The sequence below is a fragment of the Onychostoma macrolepis genome, chromosome 11 (assembly GCF_012432095.1).
Source record: "Onychostoma macrolepis isolate SWU-2019 chromosome 11, ASM1243209v1, whole genome shotgun sequence".
Classification (NCBI taxonomy): domain Eukaryota; kingdom Metazoa; phylum Chordata; class Actinopteri; order Cypriniformes; family Cyprinidae; genus Onychostoma; species Onychostoma macrolepis.
In genome coordinates, this window is record NC_081165.1 from 20,027,370 (window position 1) to 20,040,421 (window position 13,052).

The following is a 13,052-nucleotide window of genomic DNA, read 5'->3' on the forward strand; positions in this document are numbered from 1 at the left end:
TGAGTTTTTTTTTTTTTTTTTGCTTTAAACAATCTAAGCTGTCTCTTTGTGCTTTGCTGGTTTAAACTACTCTTCCTGTCTGGCAGGAACGTCTTTATCTGGTCAGCAAGCTTTTATAATTGAAGTCAACAGTTTAGCATATATACATAATTTTATATTTAAAACATACATTATTGCAATTGCACTTTCGAGGCATTTTCATTAGGTGGCGGCTCCTTTAAGAGCGCAAGCATTCCGAACCCCGCTATGACGTCAGAGCAATAGACGCTGGCCGAAAGTCGCGAAGGGCCAGTGCTCGTCTCACAAGAGGAGTAGGGTTGGAGCGCATGCTATTCTCGTCTTTTTAATTTAACATTTGTGTTTTTAACTCGCTCGGCGGCGCTTTCGAAAAGCCCGTGACACTTCGAGGTCGTCTAAACTTGAAGTGGTTTTATGTAAGTCGCCTTTTTAACTCTCTGAGCCCTGAATTGGTGGGTTGACCCTCGACATGGATATTAGCTAGCTTAGCTAGTCACCAAGAAACCGAAATAACGGCTCATCAGAGGGTCCGTGTCAGAGTTTTATCGCTTTTAAACGTAGTTTATGTGCCTGGAGTCGTGCTCTCTGAGGCAAATCTTCGCCTTGGGTGTTGCCAAAGAAAGACTGAAGTTCGGGAGAAGTACGTTAGCTAGTTGTTGAAGTTAGGGAAGAAAAGTGGTGGGAGATGTTGACTAACGCCAACAGTCCGCCGAAGTTTCCAAACCAGCAGCAGCAACAACAGCAGCAGCAACAGAATCCAGCCCAATTCGTGATGGTAAAAGCCTCACTTCAGATCAAGAAAAATGCCATAACTGACGACTACAAGGTCACTAGCCAGGTCCTGGGGCTGGGCATCAATGGCAGGGTTCTGGAGATCTTTCACAAGAGGAATGGGGAGAAGTATGCTTTAAAGGTAAAATTGAGACCCTTATAAATCTCCTCTTGTAAGTTACATTATAAGCATGATTCAAACGAGGACACGTCTTTGTGATTATATGTAATAGTAATAACACACCTCAGCGTTGCTTTCTGGTTGTTAAAAGGACCGACTACCCACTCTCTCATATTCATATAGCCTCAAATCAGTGTTTTATTCTTCATTTGGAGTGTTTTCCTCTGTAAAGTATGTTTAAGGGATTTAATAGTAACCAGGTAGGCCTTCTGCAGGTGTTCTTCCAGGGTACACGGTGATTTGTGAATGAGTTAATCATTCATTCTAGGAGCACAATGGAAATTGGACAGCCATCTGTTTTATTAAGAACCAGGTGGCAGGTTCTTGTTCCAGCTGGCCTTTGATATTAACGACTGTATAGGGCAGCATGGCTTGGATGAGAGGGCAGATAATGACATAAGACATTCCACTTCCATCAGCAGGCGTGTTTGTTTCATTTAGACTGACGCAAATTCACTCATAGTTACGCAAAACAGGAAGGTGAATCTTGTTTTGGTCAGGTGATTGTGGAATGGATGTGCCGGTTGACTCGGTAGTGAATCGTGTTGAAGGTGCCATGTGATTTTTGGTTGTTTGCAGCAGGTTGACACCAGCATTGGCCTGTATTTGGTTGACTCAGAATTAGTTATTTAGGAAGTTACCAACATATTTTTAATTTGGAGGTTTCCACGAAAAAAAGGTCACATGCTTTTTAGATAACCTCCTAGTCGTAGCTAACAAACGGGTTACATACTAAAATGACCTGAAATTATCAGATGTCATTTAGGCTATAAGTTTGGGCTTAGTTCTCCCACCCTCAAATTGTTCCAAACCTGTATGAATTTATTTCAGCTGTTGAACATAAGATTTTGCAGAATGTTGGAACAGTGGAGAGTGAGTAAATGATGACAGAGTTTTTTTATTCTTTTTTTTTTTTTTTTTTGAACTATGCCTTTAAAATCAGTGTAAATTTGAAGCCATAGCTTTGTGGTCAGTTTTCCGACGTATGGCGAAGTAATGCTCCGTGTAACCCATTTTTAAGTCGTCTTCAAGATTCTTTCCCCCAATTTCCTCCCGTTACTGCTTTTCTCCTCTATGCTGTCATATAAAATAAAAGCATTCTTCCACAATATATTTAACATTTTAAAATAAATCGCATTCTCTTTTTCTTATTTATTTTTTGTTTATTTTAATTAAGGATAAATATTTGCCAGTGGAATTTTTGTTTAGTTTTTTTCGAGCCACGTGAAAACGTGTCACTGTAACTTTAATTGAATTAATCCATTAAAATAAATTGTTTCTGAACCATTGTGGCTGTTAATTATAAAATCAACATCAAATGAAAAATGCTCGGTAATCATATAGGCTACCTCTTTAAGTTAAACTGTCTAGCTTATGACATTGTCTTCAGATGATTTAAACCCATAATTTGACAGACAGAGAAGAATAAAGATTTATCAAAATATTTCATAAGCAAAAAAAGGGGCATACAGGGGCTTCACTACAGGGTTAATTTCTGACCCTTGGTTTATACAGGTTGCACCTGCATTTAGGTGAATTATGACCTATTATTTCTTTATTTTTCTGAAGTTTAGTGTAAAACTTCAGAAAAATAAAAACTTATTTTTTCTGTGGAAAATAATGAAAAAAAAACCTATTATATTATACTGGTATATTAAAAAACCTAATATAATATATAGTAACTATGTAATGTACAAATCAATTTATTTTTCCATAACTGCACATCATGATGAAATAAATTATCATATGGTTTCCATGTTAGTAGTAGTCTTATGTGAAGTGTTGTCAGTAGAACTGTGTTGACCTCTTCTACTAAGTGATTGCATTTTGTATTTCATTAGCACACAGGTACTTAGTCCTGGCAGTTTTTGTTAAGTTAAAAGCCAGCCAACAAGACTTGGGGCAAAATGTATGTCTCAAAGGTCAAAACAATCCACTTCTGTGGTTGTCCTCCTCCCACTCACTGTCTGTGCTGCTATAGCAGCAGAGTAGAAATGCGGAGGTGTTCATTTACTCCCTCTTAACATTTGTTTGGTTGAGGTCTTTTTAGAGCCATTCATTATTATGGTTAAGTTGAAAGTTATTTCCCCTTCTTATTGAAGGGGACTACTGTAAGATCCAACATTTGCTTTTTGCTTTAGCTTGATGGGATAGGATGATTATCTGTTGAAGGAAAGCCCTGTTGATCTTACAGGGCCACTGATGATGTCAGCACCCTGGCTGGCTTTCTGTCATCATGCTGGATCTCTGTGCTCTCCGGTGACAGATCTGGTTCAGCCCCACATTCATCACTGCCACACGGCCTGGCTGTTTTTAGCTGTAGAAGAGCATTGCATGCTTGTGGCAGGCAGGAAAAGAGTGAGGGTCTATAAAGCATGAGATAAATAATGACTGCTAGTGGTTTGGAGAGTCCATTAATGATCTGTGTTAGGGACACAGACATTCAACCATCACTGTGATTTAGGGTTTGTTCGTCGAGATGCCTTTGATCCGTATGTTTGGGGAAAAACGAGTCATAGCTGACCTGCCTGTTAGTAAAACTAATTTGACCTGAGGAGCACAATGGAACACAATTTTGTTAACAACACGGCATTTCCTTTTGTACTTGTTTGGGGAAATTGGCTTGTTTTTACCTAGAAATGAACACATTTCCTGATTTCATACCTGGAATTTCAGCTCGATCCGCCAGTGTCATCATTTTTTGTAATTTGATGCATGAGGAAGAAAAAAAAAATCTTGTTTTCAAGCCAAGGAATAATTAGCATTGAGGACTCATGTTTGTTAGACTGTGATGTTTAATTCATGAACGTGCAGATTTAAACTTGTCAAGGATCTGTAAAGTCTGTGATCAAAGTCATCTGCCCTTCTGACTTAAATGCAAAATTCTATCAAAGGTAGGGCTGGGTATTGGTTAGAAATTTTCGATACCAATACCTTGAGTTCGATACCGGTTCCTGAACGATCCTTTTTTTCGATACCAATTTTATGAAATCAGTTTTAACAAGATTACGTAATCTCAAAAAAACTTTTTATTTTATTTTTTTTATTTTATTTTTTTTTTATTTCAGCTTGTTGACATTTATACAGACTCAAAGCCTCATCTCCTGAGCCACTGCACAGAGGACCAAAATATATCCAACACAATAAATCAGTGCAAATAATCTTAATAAAGTTCAAATAGTTTTCAGTTTACACATCTGTTGGGCTACATTTACACTAGTGTGTGTTCGTTTTAAAACGCATAGCTCAGACAGAATCATCATTTCTATTCATTTATTCTAGGTCATTAAAGACTTCAAGAAATTGAAAATCCTTTTCCACTTTCACAAATGGGTGTTTTATTTTCTTTCACCATATGTTTTATTGTTATTAAATGTTGGTGTAGTATGTCTAATTATTTGAATGCATAAAAACTTATTCAAATTTATTCTTAAAATAGCCTTATGATATGTTTTATTTTTCCTCAGAAATTCTGTGTTCTGGTTTTCAAATGAAGGCATAAAACAATTTAATTTATCTTTAAATTATTGAAAATCAAAGTTTTTCTTATTTTGGCAAACAAAGGGCTTCACTATTCAAATTAAAACATGGAAGAAATGTTATCATTACCTAAAATAAAGTTTTAATAATTTTAATAGTAGCCTAGTAGTAACAGTATGTACATTCTGCTGAACAATAGTAATGTATTTCTGCCGCAGTGTCTTCCAAGTTAAACCAAACCTTTATTTTGATGGGTTGCCGTGAATACCTTTACAGTTCTGTGTGTATATGATATGACGCTAGTTTTACTCAAATCAAATGGTAAAATGCTCATGAAGTGACTCTCAGAGCAGTTCTGGAGATGTTGTTCATGTCCTCATTTAGTGAGACATCAGCCCGCGAGCGTCACGCGCGCTTCAGTCTGTGTGTAGTAAACAAAACCGCGTGATACAGAGAGCAGACTGCTCCATACGCTTTCGAATCACTCTCGCGGATGTCAAACACTGGTCAATCTGCACCGCGTCGCTTCTAATCGAACACACCTAGCGTTAGTGCTGCAGGCTTATTGCCTTACTGACGTTGATGAGATTAACCCCTTAGGTATCAAAATTTGGTACCGAACGACAAGACGTTTTTCGATACTCGATGGTATTGAGGCAATTCGGTCGGTGCCTAAAAAGTATCGAACTCAATACCCAGCCCTAATCAAAGGTCTGTCGGGAACACATCTGCAAGAAACCACAAAAAAGAAGCCCCTCAAATAGGGCTGCACGATTAATGGAATGCGAATTCCATGCGCATTTTGTCAGTAAAGCCGGTTCTGTAATCAGCAGTAAATCTCCATCACGTGCTTTCAGATGGAGCAGCATTTATTGAACAGAGCCGATCACAGAACTGTGCTTCACTGAAAGATATCCATGAAAATCGCACCTTCTGTTTAATCGCGATTTCATTAAGATTCTCATTTCAATTTATCGTGCAGCCCTACCCTAAAAAGCCTGTAAACCAAGACGTTTCAAGAATTTTTTTCAGAGAACAGAAGGCAGCACTTCCGATGTTTTTCTCGGAAAATTATGCTTTGTTTTGCAGATTTGGCCTTAAGTCCTTTTTATGTGATTATACCATATTTACTTCCTCTTTTATCCGTACGTCAGACATATGAGTCTATGGTGCATCCTCTGATATATTTTGCTGATTAAGTTGAGGATTAAGCGCCACATGGTGTCTGTTCTTAGATGCTTGTTTGTGGCTTTTATTTTTCCTGTCAATGGGATCTGTAATACTCTGAGGTACATCTGAGTATCTCTTACCTAACTGTCTTACTTATGGCAAAATATCAGATTACAATAGAAAAGATTTTGACTTGCTGCATTTTAATCAGTAACTTTACTGATAGCTCAGAAAGTAACTTTCATTGAAGTGTAGTAGTGAAGTAAATAAATTATTAATTGGAGTTCAATAGTGGTCTTGATGAGGTTGATATGAGGCAAGATGAAAAGAAAACCATGTAAACTTTTCTGAAAACAGCCTGTTCCCCTCAGAAACACATTCATATAAAATTCAGTATTTGGATTTTCTATATTTCACGCATCGTGAACCGTGATCTTGTTCTGTCTGCTACAGTGTCATAGACACGGCCGTCTGTTCGTGCGCTGTTCACACAGAACACAGCGAGTAGTGAATGGAGTTGTCTTTTCGTGCCCGAATACTTTTTAATCGCTTGAACTTTTAAATTAACAAGGCTTAAAAACACATGCAAAATGATAAACTTTCGTGACGACGCTGCGGTGGTCCGATCAGGCAAGTGATAAATCCGTCTACTGTCCCGAGTGTCCTTCACGCTGGCCTTGGGCCATCGAGCACTTCTTATTGTCAAGCTCTGTGTCAGCCTGTGTTGCTTCTGACTTCCTACTATTATGATTGAGGTTTATTTCTAACATGGTCTTGTGAGAAGTAATAATTGTAGTAATTAATGTGTTTATCCTTGCTTGTTTCTATCTTTTGTTTTATGCAGTGCCCCCTGAGCAATAGGACGAAGTCTTCTCAGTTGTATCATCATGCCCTGAATATTGCTTCTAAAATCGATCAAGGAGGGAACTGTTTATTTTAAAATCTTCATATAGAAAGGCTAGCGACCTTGAAGTTGTCATAGCTTGCAATTATGTAATATTTGTCGTTTGAAATAAGCCTAATTTTCTTTTTTTTCTTTTTTTTCCCCCTTCTATGCAGTTTCATGATTTCCCACAGTGTCACTATTAAAATGTTGAACTTTCAGTGGTTTACAATTTCTAATTTGTCACTTGTTTCCTGTATAACCACAATCAGGTCGGTTTTAGACAGCTTCAGCTGCAGTGGTCGGTGCTTCAGCTTGCCCTTCATCAACCTGTCACAAAAGGGAATGTACATGTCAAGAGACATGTAAACTTGTTTACACAAGCCTTTTAAAACCCTTTAGAATGATCAGAAGAACGTGCTTAAATGCTGGAATACACTACACAGTTTTTGCCCTGATTTACAGTTTGGTTAAGTCGACACTAGCTGCTGAAAATCAGAGCCAGTCTGCATATTTGAGTTGACAGATTTCAAAGGAAATCGCATAGTGTAAGGTGGTCACTCCAATCAAACTCCATTTGATTCAGTCCAGTCAGAGGATATCAAACATGTTTGATATTGAGTCGATTTTAGAACACACAGGGCCCTATCATACACCCGGCGCAAGTGTTTTTGCTAGTTTCAGCCCGACGCAGTTCTCATTTTCCCATCCTGTGCCGCGTTATTTAAATAGCAAATGCATTTGCGCACATTTGTGCGCCCATGGGTGTGCTGGTCTAAAAAAGAGGTGTGTTCAGGCGCATTGTTGGTGCGTTGCTATTTTGAGGAACTGAAAATAGACTGCGCCATAGACCAGTGTTGGACGATATGCTCAATTTTCATGTCGTCCTATCGTCAGCCTGTGAGATCGCCGATGCACGTTATTATCGTGCTAATTTTTTTAATTAATTATTTACTTAGTTTCATTGCCGGAAAGTGAACCAACTCCAGTGTCAGGCTAAAAGCAGCCTAATGTTTCTAATATGACTGAATTTGTATTTAACATGATAACAAATGAATAGAAACATCGTAAGTTACTAATTATAATGCTTACATTTCCACAGTTATTCAAAAAGCAGCTACAGAAAACAAGCAAAAAACATGACATTACCAAAGAACGTCATAACAAGCTCGGCCTAGCACGAGAACTTTAAAAACACTTCCGTTATAATCAGTGAATCTACACTGTATGATGAATAAATCTCTTCTACTTACATCGCACATACATCTGCGCTTTGTTGTCAGAATTCAGTCAGCACGTGCTGAACAACAGAACTCTGCTGTTCCAGCGATGGCTCATCTGAACACCTCTGATTGGCCATTGCATTCATAAACTTATTCATAATCGTGTGATTGGTTATAATAATGTGCAACACTGTAAAAACGCAGAAAAATAAATATAATGCAACAAATAAGCCCTAATGTTAATTAGATATTATCATCAGGCTAGTAATACTAATAATAATAATCATCTTGCTATCGTCAAAGGCATCATCCACAGCCGATATCTCTGACTATCGTCGATACACGATACAATCGTCTATCGGCACAACACTACCATAGACCAACTCAAACCTACTCTGAAGTCAATGGCGCAATTTTTTATTTTTTATTAATTTTTTTTTTTTAAAGGGCGCATTAGTAGAAAATGCGCCTCTGGGCGGGTCCACAACGCGCTTTCACTTTGCTTATTACACACACTTCTGGCTCAGCTTTAAGAACTGCCGGATTCTCCGGTAGTAGGCGGAGCAAATGCGCAAACGACAGTCTCATTGGCTGGTGCTCACCTATTATCGGCCCTGTTTTGATTTCAGCAAATCAGTTCAAGCCAATGCAGACAACGTGATTTAATATTCATGAATCCAGCAGCTTGTTAATCCTTAGTGCATTTTATATTGTTCTTAGTAGAATTCATAGTATGATTATTCTTGTCAGTATTATTGATAGCTTTTTTTTCACATTTTTTACAGAAACACTGAATGACCGAAAAAGCACCACCACCAGTCCTTAGTTCAGTTAAAATGACTTGTATGCATTCATACATGGTTACCAAGTTTTAATTCTAATTGCTAAAGTTCTATCATTAAATAATACTTAATTATCATAATATATTTATAATTCTTGACTGACTGATGTTAAGTGTACTTTTAGATATTTAAAAAGCTGTGCCATTTTCCAAACATTACATATTATATTGTTTACTAGCCAGACTAATTAAAATAAATATATATATATATATATATATATATATATATACACACACACACACACACACACACACACACACACACACACACACACACACACACACACACACAGTATCTCACAGAAGTGAGTACACCCCTCACATTTTTGTAAATATTTTATCTTTCATGTGACAACACTGAAGAAATGACACTTTGCTACAATGTAAAGTAGTGAGTGTACAGCTTGTATAACACTGTAAATTTGCTGTCCCCTCAAAATAACTCGACACACGGCCATTAATGTCTAAACCGCTGGCCACAAAAGTGTCCAAATTGGGCCCAGTTAGCCATTTTCTCTCCCCGGTGTCATGTGACTCGTTAGTGTTACAAGGTCTCAGGTGTGCATGGGGAGCAGTTGTGTTAAATTTGGTGTTATCACTCTCACTCTCTCATACTGGTCACTGGAAGTTCAACATGGCACCTCATGGCAAAGAACTCTCTGAGGATCTGAAAAAAAGAATTGTTGCTCTACATAAAGATGGCGTAGGCTATAAGAAGATTACCAAGACCCTGAAACTGAGCTGCAGCACGGTGGCCGAGACCATATAGCGGTTTAACAGGACATGTTCCACTCTGAACAGGCCTCGCCATGGTTGACCAAAGAAGTTGAGTGCACGTGCTCAGCAGTGTTCCAACGTGATGATGACCCCAAACACACCTCCAAGACGACCACTGCCTTGCTAAAGAAGCTGAGGGTAAAAGTGATGGACCTAAACCCTATTGAGCATCTGTGGGGCATCCTCAAACGGAAGGTGGAGGAGCGCAAGGTCTCTAACATCCACCAGCTCTGTGATGTCGTCATGGAGGAGTGGAAGAGGACTCCAGTGGCAACCTGTGAAGCTCTGGTGAACTCCATGCCCAAGAGGGTTAAGGCAGTGCTGGAAAATAATGGTGGCCACACAAAATATTGACACTTTGGGCCCATTTTGGACATTTTCACTTAGGGGTATACTCACTTTTGTGGCCAGCGGTTTAGACCTTAATGGCTGTGTGTTGAGTTATTTTGAGGGGACAGCAAATTTACACTTATACAGGCTGTACACTCACTACTTTACATTGTAGCAAAGTGTCATTTCTTCAGTGTTGTCACATGAAAAGATATAATAAAATATTTACAAAAATGTGAGGGGTGTACTCACTTCTGTGAGATAGTGTGTGTGTGTGTGTGTATATATATATATATATATATATATATATTACATATACACACGGCCAAAAATATCGGCACCCTTGGTAAATATGATCAAATAAGGCTGTGAAAATTAATATGCATTAATCCTTTTGATCTCTTATTTGAAAAATTCACTAAAGTCTAACCTTTCATTGGATAATAAGAATTTAAAATGGGGGGGAAATGTCATTATGAAATAAATGTTTTTCTCTGATACACATTGGCCACAATTAACGGCACCCTTTTATTCAATACTTTTTGAAACCCTCCATTTGCCACATTAACAGCTCTAAATTTTCTCCTATAATGCCTAATGAGGTTAGAGAACACCTGACGAGATCAGAGACCATTATTCCTTCATCCAGAATCACTCCAGACCCTTTAGATTCCCAGCTCCATGTTGGTGGTGCTTCTCTTCAGTTCACCCCACTAATTTTCTATAGGGTTCAGGTCAGAGGACTGGAATGGCCATAGCAGAAGCTTGGTTTTGTGCTCAGTGACCCATTTTTGTGTCGATTTTGAGGTTTGTTTGGATTATTGTACGATTGCAAGATCCAAGTATGGCCCATTATAAGATTTCTAACGGAGTCAGTCACTTATTGATTTTTTTTTTTTTTTTTTTTTTTAATTTGTTGGTATTTGATAGAATCCATGATGCCATGTGTCTAAACAAGATGTCCAGGACCTCCAGCAGAAATATAGGCCTACAACATCAAAAATACAGCAGTATATTTCATTATACACATGGGGTACTTTTTATCCCTGTATTCACCAAACCCATCTTGAGTGTTTGCTGCTAAAAAGCTCATTTTTTTTAGTTTCATCTGGCCATAGAAGCCAGTCCCATTTGAAGTTCCAGTTGTGTCTGATCACTGAATATGCTGGAGTTTGTTTTTGGATGAGCTAGGAGAATTTTTCTTGAAACTCTCCCAAACAACATGTGGTGATGTAGGTGCTGTTTGACTTTCCGTTTAAAAAAAATAAATTATATATATATTTATTTATTTATAAAAGGTTTTCTGACCCCGAGACCTCTCCTTCTCACCATGCATTAGGACAATATAGACATGCATCCTCTTCCAGTCATTTTTGTAACATTTTATGTTGATTATTGCCCTGATGGTGGAAATGGGAATTTTCACTGCTCTAGCTCTTTTCTTAAGGCCACTTCACTAATTTGTGAAGCTCAGTTATCGTTTGCTGCACATCAGAAATATATTCTTTGGTTTTTCTCATTGTGATGGATGATTAAAGGTGTTGTGTGTAGGATTAACACCTAGCGGTTGAACTAGGTATTGCAGTCCAAATTCAAAATATTGGAGACTGTTTTTTTCACCCGGCCCCTCCTCCTCAGACTTGACACACACGCCTGTTGCCAGATTAACGACACCAACAGAAACGAGCGCACATGACGATGAATACAATTAAATACGCGGTGTTTTCTGCCAACTGGCAACCCGGGGTGCCGAAATACAATTGGGTAAACTGGCAGTGGGCGGGTTTCACAAACCATAACAAACACGGACATTCCGGGCCAGAATACACATTTTCAAAGGAGAATGACTGACTGTAGCATTGTTTTTCAGATCAAATATCTGCATATATTACAACTGCAATATAACATATTATGGTATTTTTATGCTTTAGTAGAGTCAAAATCCTCTATACAGCACCTTTAAGGGAATTTGGGCTTTGTTTTTCCTCCTATTATTATTATTTTCTGTGAAACAGGGGGCTGTTTCATAAAACAAGTTTACCAAACAAGCCAGGCTTATTTCAGTTATTCTGACTTATTTTGAACCAAATCAACTGATAATAAGTAAAAAAAACCTGGCTTATTTGGTAAACTTGTTTTATGAAACAGGCCCCAGGAAGCCATTGCTGGATAATTTCATGTTCATAATCACTCTGGAGTGCTCAAAATTGTGAATATGAATGGGAATATACTTCAGAGATACTTCACTCATAAGAATTTCTAGGGGTGCCAATAATTGTTGTCCAACGTGTTTTTGAGAAAAACATTTAATTCATAATGATATTTCCCCCATTTTAAATTCTTATCCAATGAAAGGTTGGATTTTTGAGATCAAAAGGATTAACAATGCATATTAATTTTCACAGCCTTCATTGATCATGTTTACCAAGGGTGCCGATATTTTTAGAATCGTTAGAAGACAGAATCGTGATTCATATATGAATAGATTTTACATGCACGCCTAGTTTTCTCTTCCTCTTCTCTAAAGCAGCACAACAGCCTCGGCTCCCTTCGTTACATGTTCCCGAGGGTGGGGTTTATCTGGGTTCGTGATGTAACGGACCCGGGAAGTAACTCGTTGTAGTCTCTGAGACGTTTTTGTAGGCATTAAACTGACAGAATTTTAAAAGACAATATCTCCGTTTGCATTGAACTTTCAGCGCCGCAACTTTGCAGATATTGTTTATGCTCAAACAGCAACATTACACACTAACTAACATTTAAAAAAGTGAAATTGCAATCAACCACTCCTTTTAAAAGTTGTGTATTCCAGCCTTAAGTCTGATTCTGGAATATTATACGTAATCTATGCTAGAAAGGCAATGACGGAAAATATTTTAATGGAAAATAAAAAGCTTGTGATGCAAGGCCCAATAGAGTGTCCTTTTCGCCCTCTTAAAAAAGGAAGTCATGTGATTCACCCTTCCTGAATGCTGTTTAAAATTGGTTTCACTTTGTGATATACAAACCTCAAAGGTTTTGGACCTTTATCTAATACTAAAAAAACAACAACAACAAGGTCCATTATTGTTTATTATAATAGTTCTTTGAATGCTGAGATGCTTTTAGTAAAAGATCAATCTTTATTCCAGCTCTTCTGTTAACCTCTATACATGTGCCGTCAAAGACTTTTCTGCTCATTCATAACTTGTGGTTAGCAACAGGCAGTCTTTCTGGCATGTTGGAAGTGGAAATAAACATGCTTTTGTTGCTTTAATTGATAAGATAAACAAACTGTGAGCTATCAGACAGAGTATGGATTTAAAGGTGCAGCTCTGATTGATAATGTGTTACTAGATTTATTAGCTGATCTCAGCTAAGATAATCGAAGGGGTGGAT

General features: G+C 37.9%; 1 protein-coding gene across 1 annotated transcript in view; it reads left to right on the forward strand.

The window, feature by feature from the left end:
* Positions 1–257: 257 nt before the first annotated feature.
* Positions 258–13,052, forward strand: part of mapkapk2a (MAPK activated protein kinase 2a) — a 36,852-nt gene continuing 24,057 nt past the window's right edge. Inside the window, exon 1 of the mRNA XM_058791628.1 lies at positions 258–931. Coding sequence (XP_058647611.1) covers positions 704–931 — 228 coding nt within the window. The 5' untranslated portion in view covers positions 258–703. The remainder of the gene's footprint in view (positions 932–13,052) is intronic.